The 21,709-nt window shown below is 42.3% G+C and overlaps 2 protein-coding genes and 1 long non-coding RNA gene across 8 annotated transcripts; 2 read left to right on the top strand and 1 right to left on the bottom strand.

Moving 5' to 3' along the window:
* The first annotated feature begins 51 nt into the window (after window positions 1-51).
* On the top strand, window positions 52-9,433 carry LOC110523862 (stearoyl-CoA desaturase 5). Its single transcript, XM_021602948.2, has 6 exons — window positions 52-453; window positions 1,832-1,962; window positions 2,720-2,925; window positions 3,229-3,461; window positions 3,689-3,955; window positions 8,722-9,433. The coding sequence occupies exons 1-5, from the start codon at window positions 207-209 to the stop codon at window positions 3,910-3,912; spliced, it is 1,041 nt and encodes a 346-aa protein (XP_021458623.2). The 5' UTR covers window positions 52-206; the 3' UTR covers window positions 3,913-3,955; window positions 8,722-9,433.
* Window positions 1,745-18,254, bottom strand: LOC118964608. The gene is made up of 2 exons (XR_005051739.1): window positions 18,117-18,254; window positions 1,745-2,015 (listed from the first exon to the last, which is right to left on the bottom strand). It is a non-coding gene; the product is annotated as an uncharacterized LOC118964608 (long non-coding RNA).
* LOC110523863 (transmembrane protein 150C) lies at window positions 17,688-21,619 on the top strand. 6 transcript variants are annotated; one of them, XM_036977573.1, is made up of 9 exons: window positions 17,688-17,784; window positions 17,913-17,966; window positions 18,764-18,845; window positions 18,954-19,007; window positions 19,096-19,128; window positions 19,250-19,317; window positions 19,616-19,743; window positions 19,969-20,146; window positions 20,392-21,619. In XM_036977573.1, the coding sequence occupies exons 3-9, from the start codon at window positions 18,772-18,774 to the stop codon at window positions 20,598-20,600; spliced, it is 744 nt and encodes a 247-aa protein (XP_036833468.1). In that variant the 5' UTR covers window positions 17,688-17,784; window positions 17,913-17,966; window positions 18,764-18,771; the 3' UTR covers window positions 20,601-21,619. The 6 variants fall into 6 exon arrangements, with proteins under 6 accessions (XP_036833468.1, XP_036833469.1, XP_036833466.1 ...); XM_036977574.1 differs by lacking the exon at window positions 17,913-17,966 and having other exon boundaries at window positions 17,693-17,784; XM_036977571.1 differs by having other exon boundaries at window positions 17,694-17,966.
* The last annotated feature ends 90 nt before the right edge of the window (window positions 21,620-21,709 follow it).

Here is a 21,709-nt window from a genome sequence, read left to right as displayed (position 1 = left end):
GGGCTTTCAACGCTCTCAGCCAGCGCACTTCATCCTCACTGGCATTGAGGTCAGAGCAGAGGAAGGCGAGATTCAGTGAGAGCTTTTACCTGGAAATGTATGCGTTTTTGCTACATAGTTTGTGACTTTATATTTTCCATTGGGGTAAATTCGTTTTAGCCTAGTCGGACTGATCATAGACCATATTCCCACATTGCGCAGTGGAGATGGTGAGTGTTCCGGACGCAGTTGTTCTTCACGATGGGGAGACTGTAGTCAAGGAGCAAATGGAACCTGAGGACTGCAGCGAGATGGCGATGGAAGCTCGGTGTCGGGCTGGAGATGAGAAGGCTGACCGGTGGCGGTCTCTGGGAATCGTATGGAGAAACGTTATCCTCATGGCCCTTCTGCACATCGGGGCGGTGTATTCCATCCTTGTTATCCCCAGAGCGAAGCTCCTTACCTGGGTCTGGTGTAAGTCTTATCTGCCGGAGATAACTTGCCGTGTGGAGGCTACCACTCAGCGTGCTTGTGCAACTTCTGGAAATTACCATTGCAGTCGGTCGGTGCAAGCAGATGCCACTGAATACGTGATGAGATGCATGTTATATGTAGCCTACCCGACTCCCAAAGTGTATGCTATTGATGTTAACACATTTATGTGTAAACAAAGGAGATGCCAGCACTATAAATAATGATTAGTATTGCGCGTGTGAATTTAATTACTCCTTAATGCTTCTGTGAATTTAATTTGACCTAAAAAAAAGGCATTGTGTTTTTTCAGTATTATAGAGCAGAGTAACCTGTCTTCTTACTCTGTAACCAACTATTTTAGAGACAGTAATTCCTCTGATTTCATAACTGGAAAGGTATTGTCTTATTAGACGTTTAATTCACGCCAGCTAATATGTTGAGTACATATATTTTTTTGCTGTGAGAGCTTTCACTGAGATAATTGAGATGACAATTGAACATCTTGAACAGATTGTTCCTTCAAAATGTAGTGGCGTCAAGTACGCACCATGTCAGAAACAGCAGGCTTCGTGTTTTATAAGGGTTTCTAAATTAAACCTGTTTAAAGGTTAAGTTAGAAAGTGTATTGATGACCTAAAACATTAATATATGGTAGGTAATATCCGAAACGAATTAAAAATAATCATTTAAATCAAGTGTTGTCATCTACCAAATGACCATGTTATAATTATTAGCTACATCATTTTGAGCTATTAAGATATGAATTGAGGGATAACCATAATCTGTCATTTGTTTATTTTCTTGGAAAACTTTGAAGCTGAACCACATCCAGTCACAGTGTGTCCAGCCCTGTATGGACAGTGTCTGTGCCACTCTGGGTGGGTGTTTACCATGCCCCAGTCAGTCATCACAGTGATCCACTGTTCCTGGAATCAATTCCACAGAGAAGTCAGACAGCACAGCTCTCCCAAGTGGAACCCTTTTCATTAGTCTAGTAATTAATTGTTTGAACAAGGGGGGGGGACACTATTTATAGCTGCACAGCCTCCGGTCTATGAGCCCTCATTATTCAAAAGCACCTTTTTTTTGTGAACTGGGTGCCAAACAGGGAGATTTGGATGAGAATAAACTCTCAGCCTGGTATCCACCTGTAACAGTTACTAACCTGCTGCTATCCTGGACCAGGCCTCTCTTGCAAAAGAGATTTCATCTCACTGAGAATAACCCAGATAGATGAATGTCAAATAAAAGAGAGGAATGTGTTTTTTTTAAAGATGAAACTGTTGTGTGCTCAGGTGTGTAACAGGAGGGTATTCACCTATATGTTTATTCATTTTAAAAAAAAATGACTGTCGTCTCTTCTGGTGTGTTGTTGCAGCCTACGTGTGTTTCATCGTGACAGCCCTGGGGGTGACAGCAGGGGCCCATCGGCTGTGGAGCCACCGCTCCTACAGGGCCAAGCTTCCTCTCAGAGTCTTCCTCGCAGCCGCCAACTCCATGGCCTTCCAGGTTAGTTAATGTCCTCCATTTCTCTCTCTCTCCCCCCGAACTGTTGACGTCCCCTGAAGATATGTGTTAATTAGTTCAGGTGGGAGTCACTCATTAGAGAACCTTCATAAAGCACAGGGGATAAATATACAACTTCAATGTAGTATCGTATTGCTGGTCTTTATGCCCTTTCAGACACATAAAAGACGTCAGAGTTTTTGAAATACATTTCTAAAACAGGTAGATATTAATTGTTTAATATCTACTTGTACAAATCAAAAGCTATTTCTTCCGAAGTCTCTCTGAGGCTCTGCTGCGTCATGTCAGCATTACCTCTGAGGAAAGGACCAAAACACAACCCAACAGACAAACTGGCAGCTATAAACCTGAGCTGAGTTTCATCCCTCTGGAACCCATGACCCCATTTGATCTGAGTTTCAGCTTAATTAATCTAATTAAGTGGCTGACCGTTGTGCTCAGTCTCCTCCCAGCACCTGAAATATATTACACCACTGGTTTCTAAAGCAGGGAAACAATGACTGCTGTGGGAAGTCTCCTGGGCAGAAAGAATAGTGGTGTCGTCATGATTACCCAGGTGCACTAAGAGACTTTTCTAGAATAGCAAACTGTAGATTATGTCATGTCTCTCTTCCACAAATAAATTATGAACGTCCACCAGAAACGGAATGTCCTCTTTATGTAAAACGTGCCTGAATGCAGGATTCAAAATGTTCACTTTGCACATTTTCACACATCGTTTTCCTCCTCTCTTCCCCAGAATGATATCTATGAGTGGGCAAGAGACCACCGTGTGCACCACAAGTTCTCAGAGACAGATGCAGACCCCCACAATGCAACACGAGGCTTTTTCTTCGCTCACATTGGCTGGCTGTTTGTGCGTAAACACAGTGATGTCATCGAGAAGGGAAGAAAGCTGGACGTCACTGATCTCTTGGCTGACCCCGTGGTCCAGTTCCAGAGAAGGTGGGTCCACTGCCCCATTTCACATGGACCCTTAGCCCTAGCTCTAGCCCCGTTTGATTGACCAGAACACGACACCCTAACGCTGCGCTTGTTTTACTGTAAGTTGAATACAGATATCACAAGTTACTCTGAATAAGAGCTAAGATATACTGTCCTCTACTCTTCCCTCTCTACTCTTCTCCTCTCGTCACCCCTCCTCTCCTCTCCTCTCCTCTCCTCTCCTCCCTCTCTACTCTCCTCCTCTCGTCATCCCTCTCCTCTCTTCCCTCTCACCTCCTCTCCCTTTCTACTATTTCATCCCAGGTATTATAAGACCTCAGTCCTGATCATGTGCTTCCTGGTTCCCACTGTGGTTCCCTGGTACTTTTGGGGTGAGACACTGTGGAACTCCTACTTCCTGGCATCCATCTTGCGTTACACGGTCTCGCTCAACGTCACCTGGCTGGTGAACAGCGCCGCCCACATGTACGGGAACCGGCCGTACGACCAGAACATCAGCCCCCGCGAGAACCGCTGGGTCACCTTCGGAGCCATCGGTGAGTCTGGCTATGACCTGTTATAACTCCTATACAATGTCTTATACTGTAGTGACTGATAACGTTGCTGTATCTAGGGTCACTCTTCATTACTGCTTTGACTTGTCTGATATATTGTCTGATCTCGTATGATTCAGATGAATGGACAGAAATGACTGGAACTGTATGCAAAATAATGCATATAACATTTGTACTTCCACTCCTATCCCCTATACACATACTCCTAGGTGAGGGTTTCCATAACTTCCACCACACGTTCCCCTTTGACTACTCTACCAGTGAGTTCGGCCTGCGCTTCAACCCCACCACCTGTTTTATCGATCTCATGTGCTGGATGGGCCTGGCCAGCAACCGCAAGAAAGCCTCCGTGGAAACAATACAGTTCAGGAAACTAAGGACAGGGGATGGGAGCTACGGAGCGGTCAACAGCACACAAGATAAAGAAGCATGAGTGGTGGTTCTCACTGAACCAAGTCGTGGTTGAGAAGTCCATGGTGAGACGTCAATATATTCTTAGACCGCCACTGCATTATGGTTTCTCATTTGATTGATTGATTTATTTTGGGCTCATTGAGATTTAAAATCTCATTTTCAAGAGCGTCCTGGCCAAGATAGGCAGTGCCAAGTCATTACAAAAATTACAGACAAACAACATGAAAAACTACAAGTAATCTAGTAAAATCCATAGAATTCACAAGAGTATAACAAAATCAAAAACTGCAAATTAAAAAACATTGACAGGTCAGGGAATCAGTCTCAAGATCATTCATCAGTAATTTAAAAATACCCATCGGGACAAGTTCTTCCAGTTTAAAAGTATTTTGTAAGGCGTTCCAAGACGTTGGCGCAGAGTACATAAAAGCCCTTTTAACCAAATTCAGTTCGGACACTTGGAACAGTTAGCAGGATAAAGTCCAGCGAATGAAGAGAGTACCCACCACATTTCTGAACAATAAAAATGCCCAAATAAAAAGGTAGTAAACCCAAAATGGCTTTATAAATAAAAGTATACCAGTGACTGAGCCAACGAGTGACTAGAGAAGGCCAACCAACCCTGGTATACAAAGTGCAGTAGTGCATAAGGGTTTTGCAGTTTAAAATAAATCTCAAAGTGCCATGGTAAAGAGTGTCAATTAATATCAAACACTGAGCGGAAGCATTCATATATAAAATATCACCATAGTCTAGTAAAGGCATGAATGTAGCTGATACTAGCCCCCTGGCTTCAAAAGAAAAACAGGCCTTATTCCTAAAATAAAATCACAATTTCAGCATCAATTTTTTGTAAGATGTTGAATATGCAATTTAAAAGAGGCTGTCATCAATTAAAATTCCAAGATATTTATATGAGGTTACAACCTCAATCTCCTTGCCCTGATAGGTAGTAATAGGTGAAAGGTTCAGAGGTCTATTTCTTGCTTTAGAAAACACTATTAGTTTAGTTTTGTCAGTATTGAGGATAAGCTTCAATTGACACAAGGTATGTTGAACAGTATAAAAAGCAGTTTGCAAGTTCTGGAAAGCTTTTGTAAGAGACGAGGCACAACAGTAAATAACAGTATCATCAGCATAAAAATGAAGTTGCGCATTTTGGACATTTTTGTCTAAATCATTTATATGAATAGTGAATAAGAGAGGATCAAGTACATAGCCTTGGGGCACACCATTAAAGACAGACAATTCAACAGACATAAGCCCATCCAATTGAGTGCACTGAGTTCTATCAGACATATACAGTGCCTTGCGAAAGTATTCGGCCCCCTTGAACTTTGCGACCTTTTGCCACATTTCAGGCTTCAAACATAAAGATATAAAACTGTATTTTTTTGTGAAGAATCAACAACAAGTGGGACACAATCATGAAGTGGAACGACATTTATTGGATATTTCAAACTTTTAACAAATCAAAAACTGAAAAATTGGGCGTGCAAAATTATTCAGCCCCCTTAAGTTAATACTTTGTAGCGCCACCTTTTGCTGCGATTACAGCTGTAAGTCGCTTGGGGTATGTCTCTATCAGTTTTGCACATCGAGAGACTGAAATTTTTTCCCATTCCTCCTTGCAAAACAGCTCGAGCTCAGTGAGGTTGGATGGAGAGCATTTGTGAACAGCAGTTTTCAGTTCTTTCCACAGATTCTCGATTGGATTCAGGTCTAGACTTTGACTTGGCCATTCTAACACCTGGATATGTTTATTTTTGAACCATTCCATTGTAGATTTGGCTTTATGTTTTGGATCATTGTCTTGTTGGAAGACAAATCTCCGTCCCAGTCTCAGGTCTTTTGCAGGCTCCATCAGGTTTTCTTCCAGAATGGTCCTATATTTGGCTCCATCCATCTTCCCATCAATTTTAACCATCTTCCCTGTCCCTGCTGAAGAAAATCAGGCCCAAACCATGATGCTGCCACCATCATGTTTGACAGTGGGGATGGTGTGTTCAGCTGTGTTGCTTTTACGCCAAACATAACGTTTTGCATTGTTGCCAAAAAGTTCAATTTTGGTTTCATCTGACCAGAGCACCTTCTTCCACATGTTTGGTGTGTCTCCCAGGTGGCTTGTGGCAAACTTTAAACGACACATTTATGGATATCTTTAAGAAATGGCTTTCTTCTTGCCACTCTTCCATAAAGGCCAGATTTGTGCAATATACGACTGATTGTTGTCCTATGGACAGAGTCTCCCACCTCAGCTGTAGATCTCTGCAGTTCATCCAGAGTGATCATGGGCCTCTTGGCTGCATCTCTGATCAGTCTTCTCCTTGTATGAGCTGAAAGTTTAGAGGGACGGCCAGGTCTTGGTAGATTTGCAGTGGTCTGATACTCCTTCCATTTCAATATTATCGCTTGCACAGTGCTCCTTGGGATGTTTAAAGCTTGGGAAATCTTTTTGTATCCAAATCCGGCTTTAAACTTCTTCACAACAGTATCTCGGACCTGCCTGGTGTGTTCCTTGTTCTTCATGATGCTCTCTGCGCTTTTGACGGACCTCTGAGACTATCACAGTGCAGGTGCATTTATACGGAGACTTGATTACACACAGGTGGATTGTATTTATCATCATTAGTCATTTAGGTCAACATTGGATCATTCAGAGATCCTCACTGAACTTCTGGAGAGAGTTTGCTGCACTGAAAGTAAAGGGGCTGTATAATTTTGCACGCCCAATTTTTCAGTTTTTGATTTGTTAAAAAAGTTTGAAATATCCAATAAATGTCGTTCCACTTCACGATTGTGTCCCACTTGTTGTTGATTCTTCACAAAAAAATACAGTTTTATATCTTTATGTTTGAAGCCTGAAATGTGGCAAAAGGTCGCAAAGTTCAAGGGGGCCGAATACTTTCGCAAGGCACTGTAGTTGGCAAGCCATGCAACTGCATGCTCTGAAAGACCTACACTCGACAATCTCAGCCTTAGTATAGCATGATCAACTGTACCAAAAGCCTTAGAGAGATCAATAAAAAGTGAGACACAGTGCTGTTTTTTGTCAAGGGCTTAAGTGATATCATTTAAAACCTTAATGGCTGCTGTAATTGTGCTATGCTTCTTCCTGAAGCCAGATAAAAGAGTTGGATCTCCCCCTTTTAAAAGTGGTAGGACAAATGCTGATTTCCAGATTTTCGGGAATTTCATTACATTCCAGGGTTAGATTGAACAGATATGTAAGTGGTTCAGCTATGAAATCAGCTGCCAGATTTAAAAAGCAGGGATCCAGAAGATCAGGACCTGCAGGCTTTCTCTGATCTAAGGATTTCAGGGCTTTATGTACCACCTTTACTGAGAATAGCAAAAAACTAAAGGTTTGACCAGCTCTCACTGGTTCATCCACTCAGGGTTGTACAGAGACAGAGAATCACTGAATCAAACAGCCTACCAGATGATAAAAGTGCTCATTCAGTTTTGTCATATACAGCAACAGAGTCCTTCAAAACACATGACGGTAATTAATTAACATTACTGTTACCAGACATAGACTTAATAGCCTTCCGAAACTCATGTTTTGTACTTTGGTCTTTTGGATCCCCGAATTGTACATTATGTTGTTTTTGACTCACTGGTTAGTTAATCCAAGGTTTAGTCTGGAAACCAAGACAACCAGACACCTTTTGAAATCAGAAAATCAAATCCTAGCATTGTTACTTACCTGTTGCATGAGCTTCCACAAGCCAGGCTCTGCAGTACGTTAATATGTGGAGAAGGGTTTCTAGTGCAGGGTGACTGGTGGGGAGGCATTATAAAAGATGACCCCTGCATTCAGGATACACATGCTGTTTATTGTCAACGTTTTGATTGTCGTGTCTTGAAAAAAGTCACCGACCGAAACGTGGACGGTAAATGTCAGTCACATGCAGAGGTAAGGGTGTATGGGGGTTAACTTTAATATGTTTCAACATGTTTACCAGAACGTGGCGTAAGGGAGAGAGGAAAGGTCCCTGGTGTGTTCCCTCTAGCGTGGAAACTCACGTCACCTGTACCAAGTCCCCACCCCCCTTCAATCCTTCATCACATTGAGATGTCCTTAGGTGATGTGAAATAGGGCCACTGGTTGCGGGGAACGTTTATTTTATTCCCTTGCCTTACCATCAATCAGAATGTATCGCCTGTGATGTATAACTTGTCTGTTTCCCTCCATGTTCAGCTTGTCTGCGAGACACAGACATGTGGAATAAAGAAAAGTCTAAGTATATGTCTGAGAAGCAGATAGATGACTGAGGAGGTCAGATAGATGACTGAGGAGGTCAGATAGATGACTGAGGAGTCAGATAGATGACTGAGGAGGTCAGATAGATGACTGAGGAGGTCAGATAGATGACTGAGGAGGTCAGATAGATGACTGAGGAGGTCAGATAGATGACTGAGGAGTCAGATAGATGACTGAGGAGGTCAGATAGATGACTGAGGAGGTCAGATAGATGACTGAGGAGGTCAGATAGATGACTGAGGAGGTCAGATAGATGACTGAGGAGGTCAGATAGATGACTGAGGAGGTCAGATAGATGACTGAGGAGGTCAGATAGATGACTGAGGAGGTCAGATAGATGACTGAGGAGGTCAGATAGATGACTGAGGAAGTCAGATAGATGACTGAGGAGGTCAGATAGATGACTGAGGAGGTCAGATAGATAGATGACTGACGAGGTCAGATAGATAGATGACTGACGAGGTCAGATAGATGACTGACGAGTCAGACTGAGTGGATGAGTATTACTGGTCTCTGACTGATTCAGTCTTTAATGATCACAGTTCACGTCTATGCTTTCAGAGAATCTAACGGACCGTGGAAGAAGTGGCGGGTAGATATTCAATATATCAGTCAAAACAAGGCCGTACTGCAGCTTCCATGGCGACGAATTAGTTGTTTAAAAAACGCTTGCAGGAGCATTTCAGCGTTATCTACTCACTATGCTGAAAGTTCAGTCTCCACATTTACATGACACCACACCACTACTCTCAGTTATAAAACAGAAGTCTCTCGTTCATGATGTACTTCGTAGTGGGAGCGATTCAGATTTGAATTCAATACAAGACAGAACATGAGAAAAAGACGTGAGGTTACGAGAGCATGTTCCTGAACTTTGATCTATCCCTTTGATGAATTGATTCCACTCTATTATCATGTGTAAGGAGTGATAACATTACCATAGGACTTGTATTACTGCTCTACTGTACTTTATAGTATTGTTGAGAGATGAGCTCATCTGTTGTATGCCTGTGTTTTCCTCCCCCAGTGGTGGAATGGCTGTATTTGTTTGTTATCTGTACCTGTCTTGTGTGGGTTTTATACTGTGTCGATATCAATAGCCTATATACTTCTGGTTTAGTTCTAATTGGACACACACATACAGTTGTGTTTAGCTAACCTTGTGGAGACACACAATTGATTCCCATTCAAAATCCTATTTTCTCTAACTCCTTACTCTAAACTGAACCCTAAATCGAACCCTTACCCTAACCCGAAAACCCAACTCCTAACCCTAACCTTTAACCCCTAACCCTAACCCTAACCCTAATCTTAACCCCAAACCCCTAGAAATAGCCTTTTTCCTTATGGGGACTAACAAAACGTCCCCAGTTGGTCAGTTTTTTTCTTAGTTTACTATTCTTGTGAGGACCCCTCGTTAAACTCATACACACACTCATACACACACACACACACAGTCTTGTATAACTAACCTTGTGGCGACACACAATTCAGCCCCATTCAAAATCATATTTTCCCTAAACCCCTAACTTTACCCTAATCCCAAAACCTAGCCCTAAAACTAAACCTAGCTCCTAACCCTAATTCTAACCCTAATTCTAAACTTAACCCTAAACCCCCTAGAAATAGCATTTGTGGGGACCAGATGGGTGAACACGTCCAGATGGTGGAGTTTCCTTTGTAAATGACTGGATCCGGCTGAGAGGATACATATGATTAAACTGACGTGTGGGTATCTGAATGTCTATAGTGTATCATCGTGCCATTATTATAGCTAAGAGAAATGATTTAATACAGATGCTTTATGTGTGTGTTTGTTGACTTTGTGCCATGCGTTGGAGAGGGCTTTTTCAAGAATCAACTATCGTATAGGGGAGAGTGGGGTAAGTTGAGCCATTTTTGACATTCAGCATCACTCCATCAAGGGAAATATAGTATTGTTTCTAACAAAGATACCACTGAGTATACAAAACATTAAGAACACCTGCTCTTTCCATGACATAGACTGGCCAGGTGTATCCAGGTGAAAACTATGTCACTTGTTAAATCCACTTCAATCAGTGTAAATGAAGGGGAGGAGAAAGTTTAAATAAGTTTTTTTAAGCCTTGAGACATTTGAGACATGGATTATGTATGTGTGCCATTCAGAAAAATGTAAGTGTCTTTGAACAGGGTTTAGGTAGGTGCCAGGCGCACTGGTTTGTGTCAAGAACTGTTTTTCACACTCAACAGTTCCCCGTGTGTATCAATGGTCCACCACCCAAACGACATCAAGCCAACTTGACACAACTGGGGGAAGCACTGGAGTCAACATGGGCCAGCATCCCTGTGGAACGTTTTTGACAGCTTGTAGAGTCCATGCCCTAACAAATTGAGGCTGTTCTGAGGGCAAAAGTGGGGGTAAGGATATTGTGTATCTTTGGAAAAATCTGAATTAATTTTGAACATTAGTTTTCAATGCAAAGCTTGTCCAAAAAAAGTGGTATCTTGACACAACTTACCCTGGGTATGAGGTAAGTTGAGCCGCGGGACAGGATAAACTACAAACTTCTGTACTGAATGAAATATGACCACTACCATTTTAAAACCATTGTCTTTTAATCATTTTAAGCAGATTTTAACACAGGCTTAAGACTTAACGAAGACTTTGTACTTTAAAAAACAACACTTTTAACATAGGCCAAGCCCTGTTGTTACCTCATATCCCAGTGATAATGTCTTGTGTTAAGCCTGGGAACAAAACAATTCAATTGGCTCAACTTACCCCATAGCCATTAGCTCTACTTACTCCAAGGCAAACCGTTTCATGCTGGTTTAGGACCTCATATTGAAGCTTAAAGAGAGCCTAACTGAGGTATAGAACAATCTTTAAATGATCTACTTTACTTTAGATACAAGCATAATTAAACCTCTAACACAAATTCATTTGACCTAATGAAAATGTGTTTTTTGGACCAAACTTGCTCACCACTTTTTCCATTTGGTTACTTCCTTCAGACTTCATGAAACGATGACCTCTTCCTAGAACATTGGGTCCAATGATACATTTTGTGTATGGTTTTCGAGAACTTTAATGCAAATCTCCCCCGTTTTTATGTTTATTGTCTGGGAAAAGCAGCTGATGTCCCTCCCAAGTCCTCTGAGGATGGAGGAACGTTTGTGTGCATTTTCTTTTTCATTTCAAGTACAGAAGATCTATTATGGTTTTACTCTATAGCCATTGGCAACATGCCAACATAACACAATTCCATTATAATAGCATAGTATGCATTAGCATAATTGAATACAGCAGAAACCCACACACTTGGGAGACGCACCACAGCAGAGCAGCTCCAAGTGGCCTGCTCTCACGTCACACAGGCTCTAGAGTAGGATAGGACAGCTTGCGTGCTGAAAACAAGAGGCGTACTGCTGGAAAAGATGGAAAAGATGTGACACGGGGTTGACAGGTCAATACTTGTGACACGGGGTTGACAGTTCAATACTTGTGACACGGGGTTGACAGGTCAATACTTGTGACACGGGATTGACAGGTCAATCATCAAGTTTGCGGACGACACTACAGTGGTAGGCTTGATTACCAACAACGACGAGACGGCCTACAGGGAGGAGGTGAGGGCCCTCGGAGTGTGGTGTCAGGAAAATAACCTCACACTCAACGTCAACAAAACAAAGGAGATGATTGTGGACTTCAGGAAACAGCAGAGGGAGCACCCCCCTATCCACATCGATGGGACAGTAGTGGAGAGGGTAGTAAGTTTTAAGTTCCTCGGCGTACACATCACAGACAAACTGATTTGGTCCACCCACACAGACAGCGTTGTGAAGAAGGCGCAGTAGCGCCTCTTCAACCTCAGGAGGCTGAAGAAATTCGGCTTGTCACCAAAAGCACTCACAAACTTCTACAGATGCACAATCGAGAGCACCCTGTCGGGCTGTATCACCGCCTGGTACGGCAACTGCTCCGCCCACAACCGTAAGGCTCTCCAGAGGGTAGTGAGGTCTGCACAACGCATCACCGGGGGCAAACTACCTGCCCTCCAGGACACCACTAACATTGAGTGGCTGCTGCCAACACACTGACTCAACTCCAACCACTTTAATAATGGGAAATGATGGAAATTGATGTAAAATATATCACTAGCCACTTTAAACAATGCTACTTAATATAATGTTTACATACCCTACATTACTCATCTCATATGTATATACTGTACTCGATACCATCTACTGCATCTTGCCTATGCCGTTCTGTACCATTACTCATTCATATATCTTTATGTACATATTCTTTATCCCTTTACACTTGTGTGTATAAGGTAGTAGTTTTGGAATTGTTAGGTTAGATTACTCGTTGGTTATTACTGCATTGTCGGAACTAGAAGCACAAGCATTTCGCTACACTCGCATTAACATCTGCTAACCATGTGCATGTGACAAATACATTTGATTTGAATATATTGCATTCAATGGGAAAAGATGTGTCACAGGGTTGACACGTCAATACATAGCATCCAATGGGATGATTGTCACAAGGATGATGCTTATGTCAATCCATTCCAGTCAATGGGAATAGATGAGTGTCAACAAATTGATGCTTATGTCAATAAATTCCAGTCAATTGGAAAATATGAAAAGATGAGACTCACAGACAGACATACATGTCTCTCTCTCTCTCGAATCCCCCTCTACCTCTCTCTCCTCTTTGATTCCCTCTGTCTCTTTCTCTCTAGCTCCTCTTTACCTCCCTCCCCCTTCTTGTACCACCTATCTTTCCCTTTTTCTTTCTTTTTCTCCCTTTGTCTCTCTCTTCCATCTCTCTTTTTCCCCTCACTCCTCTCCCCAATCCCTCCTTGACCCTCTCCATCTTCCCTCTCTCTCCTCATCTCTCGCTCTCCCTACTCTGTCAGTTGACTCTCTCGCTCCCCTCCCTCCCCTCCCGCCTTCACCCTCTCTATTTCTCCCCCCTCCATTATCTCTCCCTCCTTCATTCCATCGCTGCATCTCTTCTCTTCTCATCTCTCGCTCCATCTCCCTCCTCTCTCTCCCACCTCCACAGACAGGACATTGATGCATAAGTCAATACATTGCAATTAAAGCAACAAGGTTGGTGATACAGCTTGATAAATTGGTGAAAAACTCAGACAGACAGAGACCGACAGGCAGACAAATCGGTAGGCAGGCAAAGGCTGACAGACAGATAGATAGAAATGCAGGCAGACAGACATAGGCAGACCGAAAGAAAGACAGACACAGACAGTTTCAAGTTTCGAGTCAATCTAAACTAATGTGAACAATATCCTCTTCAGAATTAATTCTAAGAAGGCTCTTAACTTCTAGAACTGCAAGACCATTGTGTCCAATGGAGGTCAAAAATGCTATTGGGTTGATTGACTTCAAATTTCATATGCCAGGTCATGACGGTCCCCTAGTCACAAATATGTCAAATTTGAAAAGATTCAACCGCTTCAAGTCTTTACATTAAGAATTGACTGTCCTACAGAGGATAGAAGACAGTGTTTTAGTGAAACTTCAGGGAGAGTTTAAGGCACCATGTTGAGGATGAATTAAGCTATTTCCTGTTGCCACGGTAAGCTGCGCCTCGACACAGGGCATCCCTATAAAGTCGCAATGGGTTGTGCGGAAGGATGGTTAGCTTGCGCAATTGCAGACCACGGGTGAGTCATGGTTATATGAGGGCTGTAGTAAATGCTTTCCTCTATGGAAGATGGTCTATGGTCCGGCTTGCAAAAATATACATCTCACACTCATGGTTATGGGCTTAAAAAAATAAAACAACGGTACCATGTCAGATATAGAGTTGAAATGTATTCAATTATGAGTGTTCATCCCAATATTGCACATCACAGAAGACTGAAATATAACAAAACCGTTCAACATAAAAACACTGGATTTTCATCAGTATTTATTCATTATGAAAAATATGAATAACATTCCACCCATGAAGCCAAAGAGGGCGCTTTTGGTCTTTGACTGCAGGAACGGGCTACATAGAAGACTGTGTTTTTGTGAAACTTCAGGGAGAGTTTAAAGCACCATGTTGAGGATGAATTAAGCTATTTCCTGTTTTTCCAGTTATGTGTAGGGTTAGTGGACAAGAAGTTAGGGTTATGGCTCGGGTTGAGACAAAATGTAGAGATGAAGCAAAAGTTTAGGGTTAGGGTTGAAGCATAAGGTTTGAGCAAGTAGTAGATATGAAGCTAGGGTTAGGGTTGAAGCATAAGGCTTGAGCAAGTAGTAGATATGAAGCTAGGGTTACGGTTGAGGCATAAGGCTTGAGCAAGTAGTAGATATGAAGCTAGGGTTAGGGTTGATGTAAACTAAAGTAGCAGGTGTTAAATACATGCCTAAGCGAGGTTGAATATTGGGGGGAAAGGAAGCTAGGTTGAACATACTACATCCCTGAAAACTGTCTGCCTGTCTGTGTCTGTTTGTCTTTGTCTGCCTGTTGGTCGGTTGATCTGTCCGTCTGTCTGCCTGCCTATCTGTCTGCCTACCTGCTTCTGTATGTCTGCCTGTCTTCTGTCTGTCTGCCTGCCTGTCTGTGAGTTTTTCAACAATTTATCCATTGCAGCTGTGTCACCCAACTTTTTTGACTGGAATGCAATGTATTGACTTGTGCGCGAATACCCTTGATGCATATTTATGTGTCAAATATCCTGTCTGTGGAGGTGGGAGAGAGGTAGGAGAGGGAAAGAGAGATGAGAAGATGGGGAGGGAGGGAAAGAAGGAGAGAGAATGGAGGGGGGAGTAGGGGGAGAAGGGGAGAGGGGAAGAGAAAGAAGGGAGGGGAGAGAGTCAACAGACAGAGGTGGGAGAGGGGAGGGAGAGAGATGAGAGGAAGGGAGGGGAGAGAGAGAGGGAGGTAGGAGAAAGAAGGGAGAAAGCGAGAGATAAAAGAGAGAGAGGGAGGAAGGCGAGAGAGAGAAAGGGGGAGAGGGTGGAGGGGGTGTAAGAAGGGGAAGGGAGAGAAGAGGAGGGGGGATAAAGAGGAGGTAGAGAGAGAGATGGAGGGAGGCAAAGAGAAGGAGATGGAACGAGTGTATGTAGGGGTGTGTTATTGGTTATTGACATAACCATCAATTGGTTGACACTCATCTTTTCCCATTGAATGCAATGTACTGAGATAAGCGTCAACCTTGTGACACTCTTATTTTTCCCATTGAATGCAATGTACTGAGATAAGCGTCAACCTTGTGACACTCTTATTTTCCCATTGAATGCAATGTACTGAGATAAGCGTCAACCTTGTGACACTCTTATTTTCCCATTGAATGCAATGTACTGAGATAAGCGTCAACCTTGTGACACTCTTATTTTCCCATTGAATGCAATGTACTGAGATAAGCGTCAACCTTGTGACACTCTTATTTTCCCATTGAATGCAATGTACTGAGATAAGCGTCGCCCTTGTGACACTCTTATTTTCCCATTGAATGCAATGTACTGAGATAAGCGTCGACCTTGTGACACTTATTTTCCCATTGAATGCAATGTACTGAGATAAGCGTCAACTTTGTGACACTCTTATTTTCCCATTGAATGCAAAGCATTCATCTAGTGTGTCAATAGATTAACACTAATTTTTTCCCATTGACTGCAAATTATTGCTGAGCGATTAACCAAAATGTAGGTTATTTTTTCCGTTTTTTAAACAACTAATTGACCAACATCGGTTCAATTATTTTAATTCCATGTTGTTCATTTTTTCCCCTGTGACCTGCTCAGTTTTTTCTAGAGATAAATGAGATCAAGTCAAAACTGTGCGATGTAGTTGTATTTTCCTACAGGCCAAATTTATACATAGTTTAGTGCAGAAAACATGGTAATTAACTATAATGACCATAATCCATTAGGAGCCGGTCTGTTAGGCGCCGGTCTGTGTGCGGCACACCGGAAAGGGAGAGAAGAGACAGAAGACGCACGATCGAGAGGGATAGAGAGCAGTTGCTTCGGGAGGTATCTCTACCTGAAAATACATGAAGTGATTGATAGTTGGTATTCAGCAGTCATAAAAGTATACATTATTTACTTTGAAGAACTACTAAAATAGTGATTTTGTCAGACAGCATAGGCAGCAGCTCTATAGAGATGAGATGATGACTTGCACAACAACTGAAATATTTTAAAGTCATGTGAATAAATGATGGTAATGCGCAGTCACTGCCATCATGGGATTTTTATTAATTGTTTTATTCTGTGTTACAGCATTCAACCCACATAATGCATTTAATCAAAAAGCACTAATCGCTCAGTACTACTGTAAATGTATTGACATAAGCGTCTATCCTGTGACACACATCTTTTCCCATTGAATGAAATGTATTGACATCACAGGATGTTTGTGGAAATTTAATTGGGGAGGACGGGATTGTGGTAATGGCTGGAGCAGAATCAGTGGAATGGTATCAAATACGTCAAACACATGATTTCCAGGTGTTTGATGCCATTCCATTTGCTTCGTTCCGGACATTATTATGAGCCATTCTCCCATCAGCAGCCTCCTGTGATTAACATAAGCATCAATTGGTTGAGAGACATCTTTTCCTATTGACTGGGATGTATTGACATAAGCATCAACATTGTGACACTCATCTTTTCTCATTGAATGCAATGTATTGACAGAAGAGTCAGTTGGTTAATGTTTTATTTTCCCATTGACATAAGCATCAGTTGGTTGACGCTCATATTTTCCCATTGGCACCGCAAAGCCTGCTGGGAGCATAACCAGTTGACATAGGCATCAATTGGTTGAGGCCTAACTTTTTGCAAAAACGTGATGGGATGACATTTTGAAGCAGATAATGGGCTGATAACAGAGAGAGGATCACCTATGACCTGGTGCATGTTGCAGATAACAGAGAGAGGATCACCTATGACCTGGTGCATGTTGGGGACTGCACTTTCTATCTCACTATCTTTGGATTTAGTGCTCTCTAGCGCGTGTTTATCCGACGCCAACGTTTTGTCTTGGTGGCGTCCAGATTGGCCTTGATTGCAACGTCCACAAATTTTGACTTAAAAAAATAGATGTCTATGTTTAGTTCAGATTTGGTCGGGTTTCAACGTCCCTAGACATCCGGTCCGGACCGACTTGTATTTGGCCCAAACATAGACATCTATAATTGATTCAGATTTGGTCCAATCACAGACATTTGTTTTTCATAAACTTGGACATCACAGTACAGGACAGTACATTATAGTTATGAAAAGTAGAGTATAGTACATACAGTAGAATAAAGAAAAGTATAGTTCAGTAGAGTATAGTACAGTATAATGTACTGTATTTTACCCTACTTTACCCTAATGTACTCTGCTCTACTAAACTGTACTGTATTCTACTGATTTAAACTTTACCGTACCGTAATCTACTAAACTCTACTGAACTGTGTCGAACTGTAGCGTGCTGTTATAAATTGTGAAATTTAGCCTAGACATCTATAATTCGTTCAGATTTGGTCTGGTCAAATGTGTACTTGTTGGGTGCGGAGCTCATTGGAATAATACCCAGCATGCTTGGCAAGTATTTGTTTTAACATTTACATGTTGGACATTCAGCAGACGCTCTTATCCACAGCGACTTAGTCAGTGCATCCAAATAAGGTATACCTCTTTTCAACTTTCATTCAGAACCTTATTTCTACATCTGGAAAATACTTATAAAAGACGTCTTTTCAACGTAATTTCTCTCACTGGGGACTATGCCTGATAACAAAAACTGCGTGTTTCAGTCAAATATGAAATGAGAAGACATCATATAAATCCAACAGGCGCCGGCTGACGAGGTATTTCATGTTTGTGGCTGACGATTAAACAGAGACCCCAATCATATTAGGATTGGTGAAACCAGTTAGTGAAGGTATCCTCCATTTTATAAATTGTGGGGAACCACAAAAGAAAACACTTGTCTGGGAAATTGAACTGTTGTCACTCACCTACATGTGAAGTTGTCTCTGTTGTGGAAGCATAATGTCAGACATGACATAACAGCATATTGACAGGGTGTTAAATTCCAATTCCCAGCACGCCAGCAATAGAATGGAAAGCGTTGCATGTTAGCTACGTCGTTTTTATTCAAGGCTATGCCCGAGACAAAAACATCCAACTTTTATCTCTGCCTCTAAATATACATGCACCTGTCTGTATGTCAGTTAATTCAAGGTTATTATAAGTGCAATTATGTATGACTGCCTTACGATAACTAATTATTGAAGCAGCTAGCAGGCTATTGGAGTAGGCTACTAGCCCTAGCAGTTCAGTCCTCCTCAATGGAAACCTAACATTACTCCGGAAGAGGTGACTGCAGTCTTTTACATTGTAAAATTCAGGGAACAAAGCATCATTGTGTTTTTCTTTTGTATATCTGACTTTGTCTTGGTCTCACTATTCGGAAGTGTGGCATCTGAACAGCATTCCTGTGCTTCTATTTTGAGTTGCAGTAATTCCCTCAAACACACACCAAACAACTCAGGGATAGGTTCTACCCGTTTTGCCTTAGTTGGTTCTAAAACAGTTCTACCTCCTTCATTTCCTGTCTTACTGTTGACAGACTGGAGATGTTTGAAACGGTCTTTGTATACAGGAGACGCCATGAGGAAGTGCAGTCCCTGGACGTTTCTCCCTGCCATGTACTCTCTCTTCACAGCTGCTGGACTCTGGGTTGTGTAAGTACACATTTTTAAAAACACGATGTTTTTGCTATCTCACACACCATTTGGCTTTACAGCTGTGTGTGTATGTGACATTAACAAAATGGTTCTCATTGGTTGCAGGTATTTTATAGCTGTTGAAGATGAGAAGATAACACCCCTGAGTTCAGAATACAAGTAAGGATGGTTTATAACGTAGCAATATGTTATTCCAGTTATTATGACCACGCACCAGTTTCTAAATATTACATGTAATTTTTCACAGCCGATCTAGCCTTAAATCCCCTCCATATATAAGGTACAGTACACACCCTATACTAGTACCAACCTTACTGGTTACTAATCTTTACCTAGGTTTGGTGATTCCTGTCAATACAATTATATCTTTCTGTCCCCCATCTTCCCCCTCCATTTCTCAGCTTTGCAGGCAATGCTCCCCCGGCCAGCTGTGTATTTAGCCAGGTCATGAACCTGGCTGCCTTTGTAGGTAAGACTGATGCATGTTCTTCTGTTTATCTCCTGTATGAACATGAAAACATAGTCAACATTGACCACTGAACCAAAAACAAATGGCAGGATAGACACACTAATAGAAACAAGGGGATGCACATTATAAAATGGGGAAGTGCTGTCTATTGCTTGGCATGCATTAAGTCAGTAGTTCCAATAGCAGACCATGTAGTGCTCATTACAAAACAGTTGTTGAGGATGTTAGTATTGAGTTGGAAAGAGTGTGGGTCCCCAGGCCCAGGAATGAACCCCCCTTATGGGGTTTCTCCTTTCAGGGTTCATCATTGGTGTCCTCAGATACCTGCAGCTGAAGCCCCAGGTCCACAAACCCTGGCTCAACATCAGCAGTCTGGTGGCCCTATCCCTGGCCTGCTTCGGCATGACACTGGTAGGAAACTTCCAGGTAGGAGACACTTCCCCCTAACTCCTAGACTGTCACTAGCCTACTTCATAGGAGTCTGACAACTCCTAGCCCCTACTGCCTAGACATTTAGGAACCACTGATAAAATAGCCAAAAACCTCAACCTGGTTTGCAGTGATAATCAGATGTTTGCCAGAGGTTGTAGGGTCACAGTAAACATGAAACAGATAAGAGCCATGTCTGTTTTGTCTTTGTGTCTGGTCTAGTTGTCAAATGACAAGGAGCTCCACAACATTGGGACGTACATGACGTTTGGCCTGGGAACGTTGTTCTGCTGGGTTCAATCTGTCATCACCCTGAAAGTCAACCTTAGGAGCGAGGGTCGGAGGGCAGGCATCCCTCGCTTCGTGCTGTCTGGGGCCCTCACCGCCTGCATGCTTTTCTGTATCCTTCCTCTGGCTTTGGCTTGCACCAGGGACTCACCCTTGTCACTTAGCAGACGCTTTTACAAAGTTAATTACACAGTTAGTATAATATTATGGGTATGTGGGCTGGATACAGCTGTAGAGGTGGAAACCTTGCTTTCACTTATTCAACAGTTTAGTCAGTGTTTACCTCGAAGGAAGCAAGGAATTAGGCATTTTATGTTTTGTATAGTGTTCGTTTGATCCTTAACTCCCCTGGTTCAGACTTTGCACTGATTGCGCAGCGTCTTCACATGCATGCGGCGCGAGCGCAGTGGGCGCTGGTCATGTTTTTTCTGAGCTTCCTCGCAACCTTCGCCATCGAGTTCAGACACTGCCACTTTGAGATCGTCTGCACCGACAACCGCGACCCGCCTCTCAGCCTGTCAGCAACTTTCTCAGAGGTGTCCGAGTACCAGTCGGACCAGCTATAGCTTTGGAGTGCTACAAAAGTTAAGTTGCCTGTGGTTGTGTCGGGGGGGGGGGGGGGGAATGAAATGAACATGAAGTCTTTAGGAGGTCAAAGGCTCCAGTGGCTGTCATTTACTGAAGAGTTAGTCAACCACTACAGCATGTCTGACTTGACTACTGTATGTCGAGGTGATCTTTCAAAAGCAACAAACTCTTTCCATAAGAAACCTTTGTCATCTCATCAGCAGGGGTGTTCACTAAAATATGCTAAAGGATTTCATTGAAGACATGAACATGGATGTTTATCATGTAGCTGTGAGTTGTTGGAGAACTCATGTCTCAAGATTAACAGTGACACCACACCTCACTGACTTTCAGATGAATGTATAGTGGGGAGAACAAGTATTTGATAACGCTGCTGATTTTGCAGGTTTCCTACTTACAAAGCATGTAGAGGTCTGTCATTTTTATCATAGGCACACTTCAACTGTGAGAGACGCAATAAAATGCTACTTAATTACTTAAAAATCATACAAATGTGATGTTTTAGATTCCGTCTCTCACAGTTGAAGTGTACCTATGATAACAATTACAGACCTCTACATGCTTTGTAAGTAGGAAAACCTGCAAAATCAGCACTGTAGCTAAGTCCTCAAAATGTGGGAGTCCAATCACCCTCTCCCAGTTTGGATTCTACTCAACTTCCTCTACCGGCATGAGGTTTTCTGCTGCGTTCGCTCGCTTTCCTGTCTACCTCTATTTTCAGCCTGACTTAAGACAGACCGTTTGTGAGGAAGTCTCTGCCTCTGAAGATCAGTACAGTGGTATTACTTTTTAGGTCATCGCCCAGGTACAATGATGCCATTCTGAACCATATCACTGTTGCTCCCATTAAACAAGTCACGGGAATCCTTTTCAGTGTTCTCTCCCACTGCATGTGATTTAGTACAACAATTGGCTGTCATTCGAGCATAACTGACACATGCATCTCAGTTTTATACTGCTGTTTGTTAGAACATTAAAATGATTTTACACAATAAAACATGTCTTTGCATTCTGATTAATGTACTGTACAGGATTGGGCTATACTCAAAATGTGACTCACAATGGAAACAAACAGATTTTGAACCAC

Source organism: Oncorhynchus mykiss, chromosome 5 (assembly GCF_013265735.2).
Source record: "Oncorhynchus mykiss isolate Arlee chromosome 5, USDA_OmykA_1.1, whole genome shotgun sequence".
NCBI lineage: Eukaryota > Metazoa > Chordata > Actinopteri > Salmoniformes > Salmonidae > Oncorhynchus > Oncorhynchus mykiss.
This window is presented reverse-complemented; position numbering and strand designations above follow the sequence as displayed.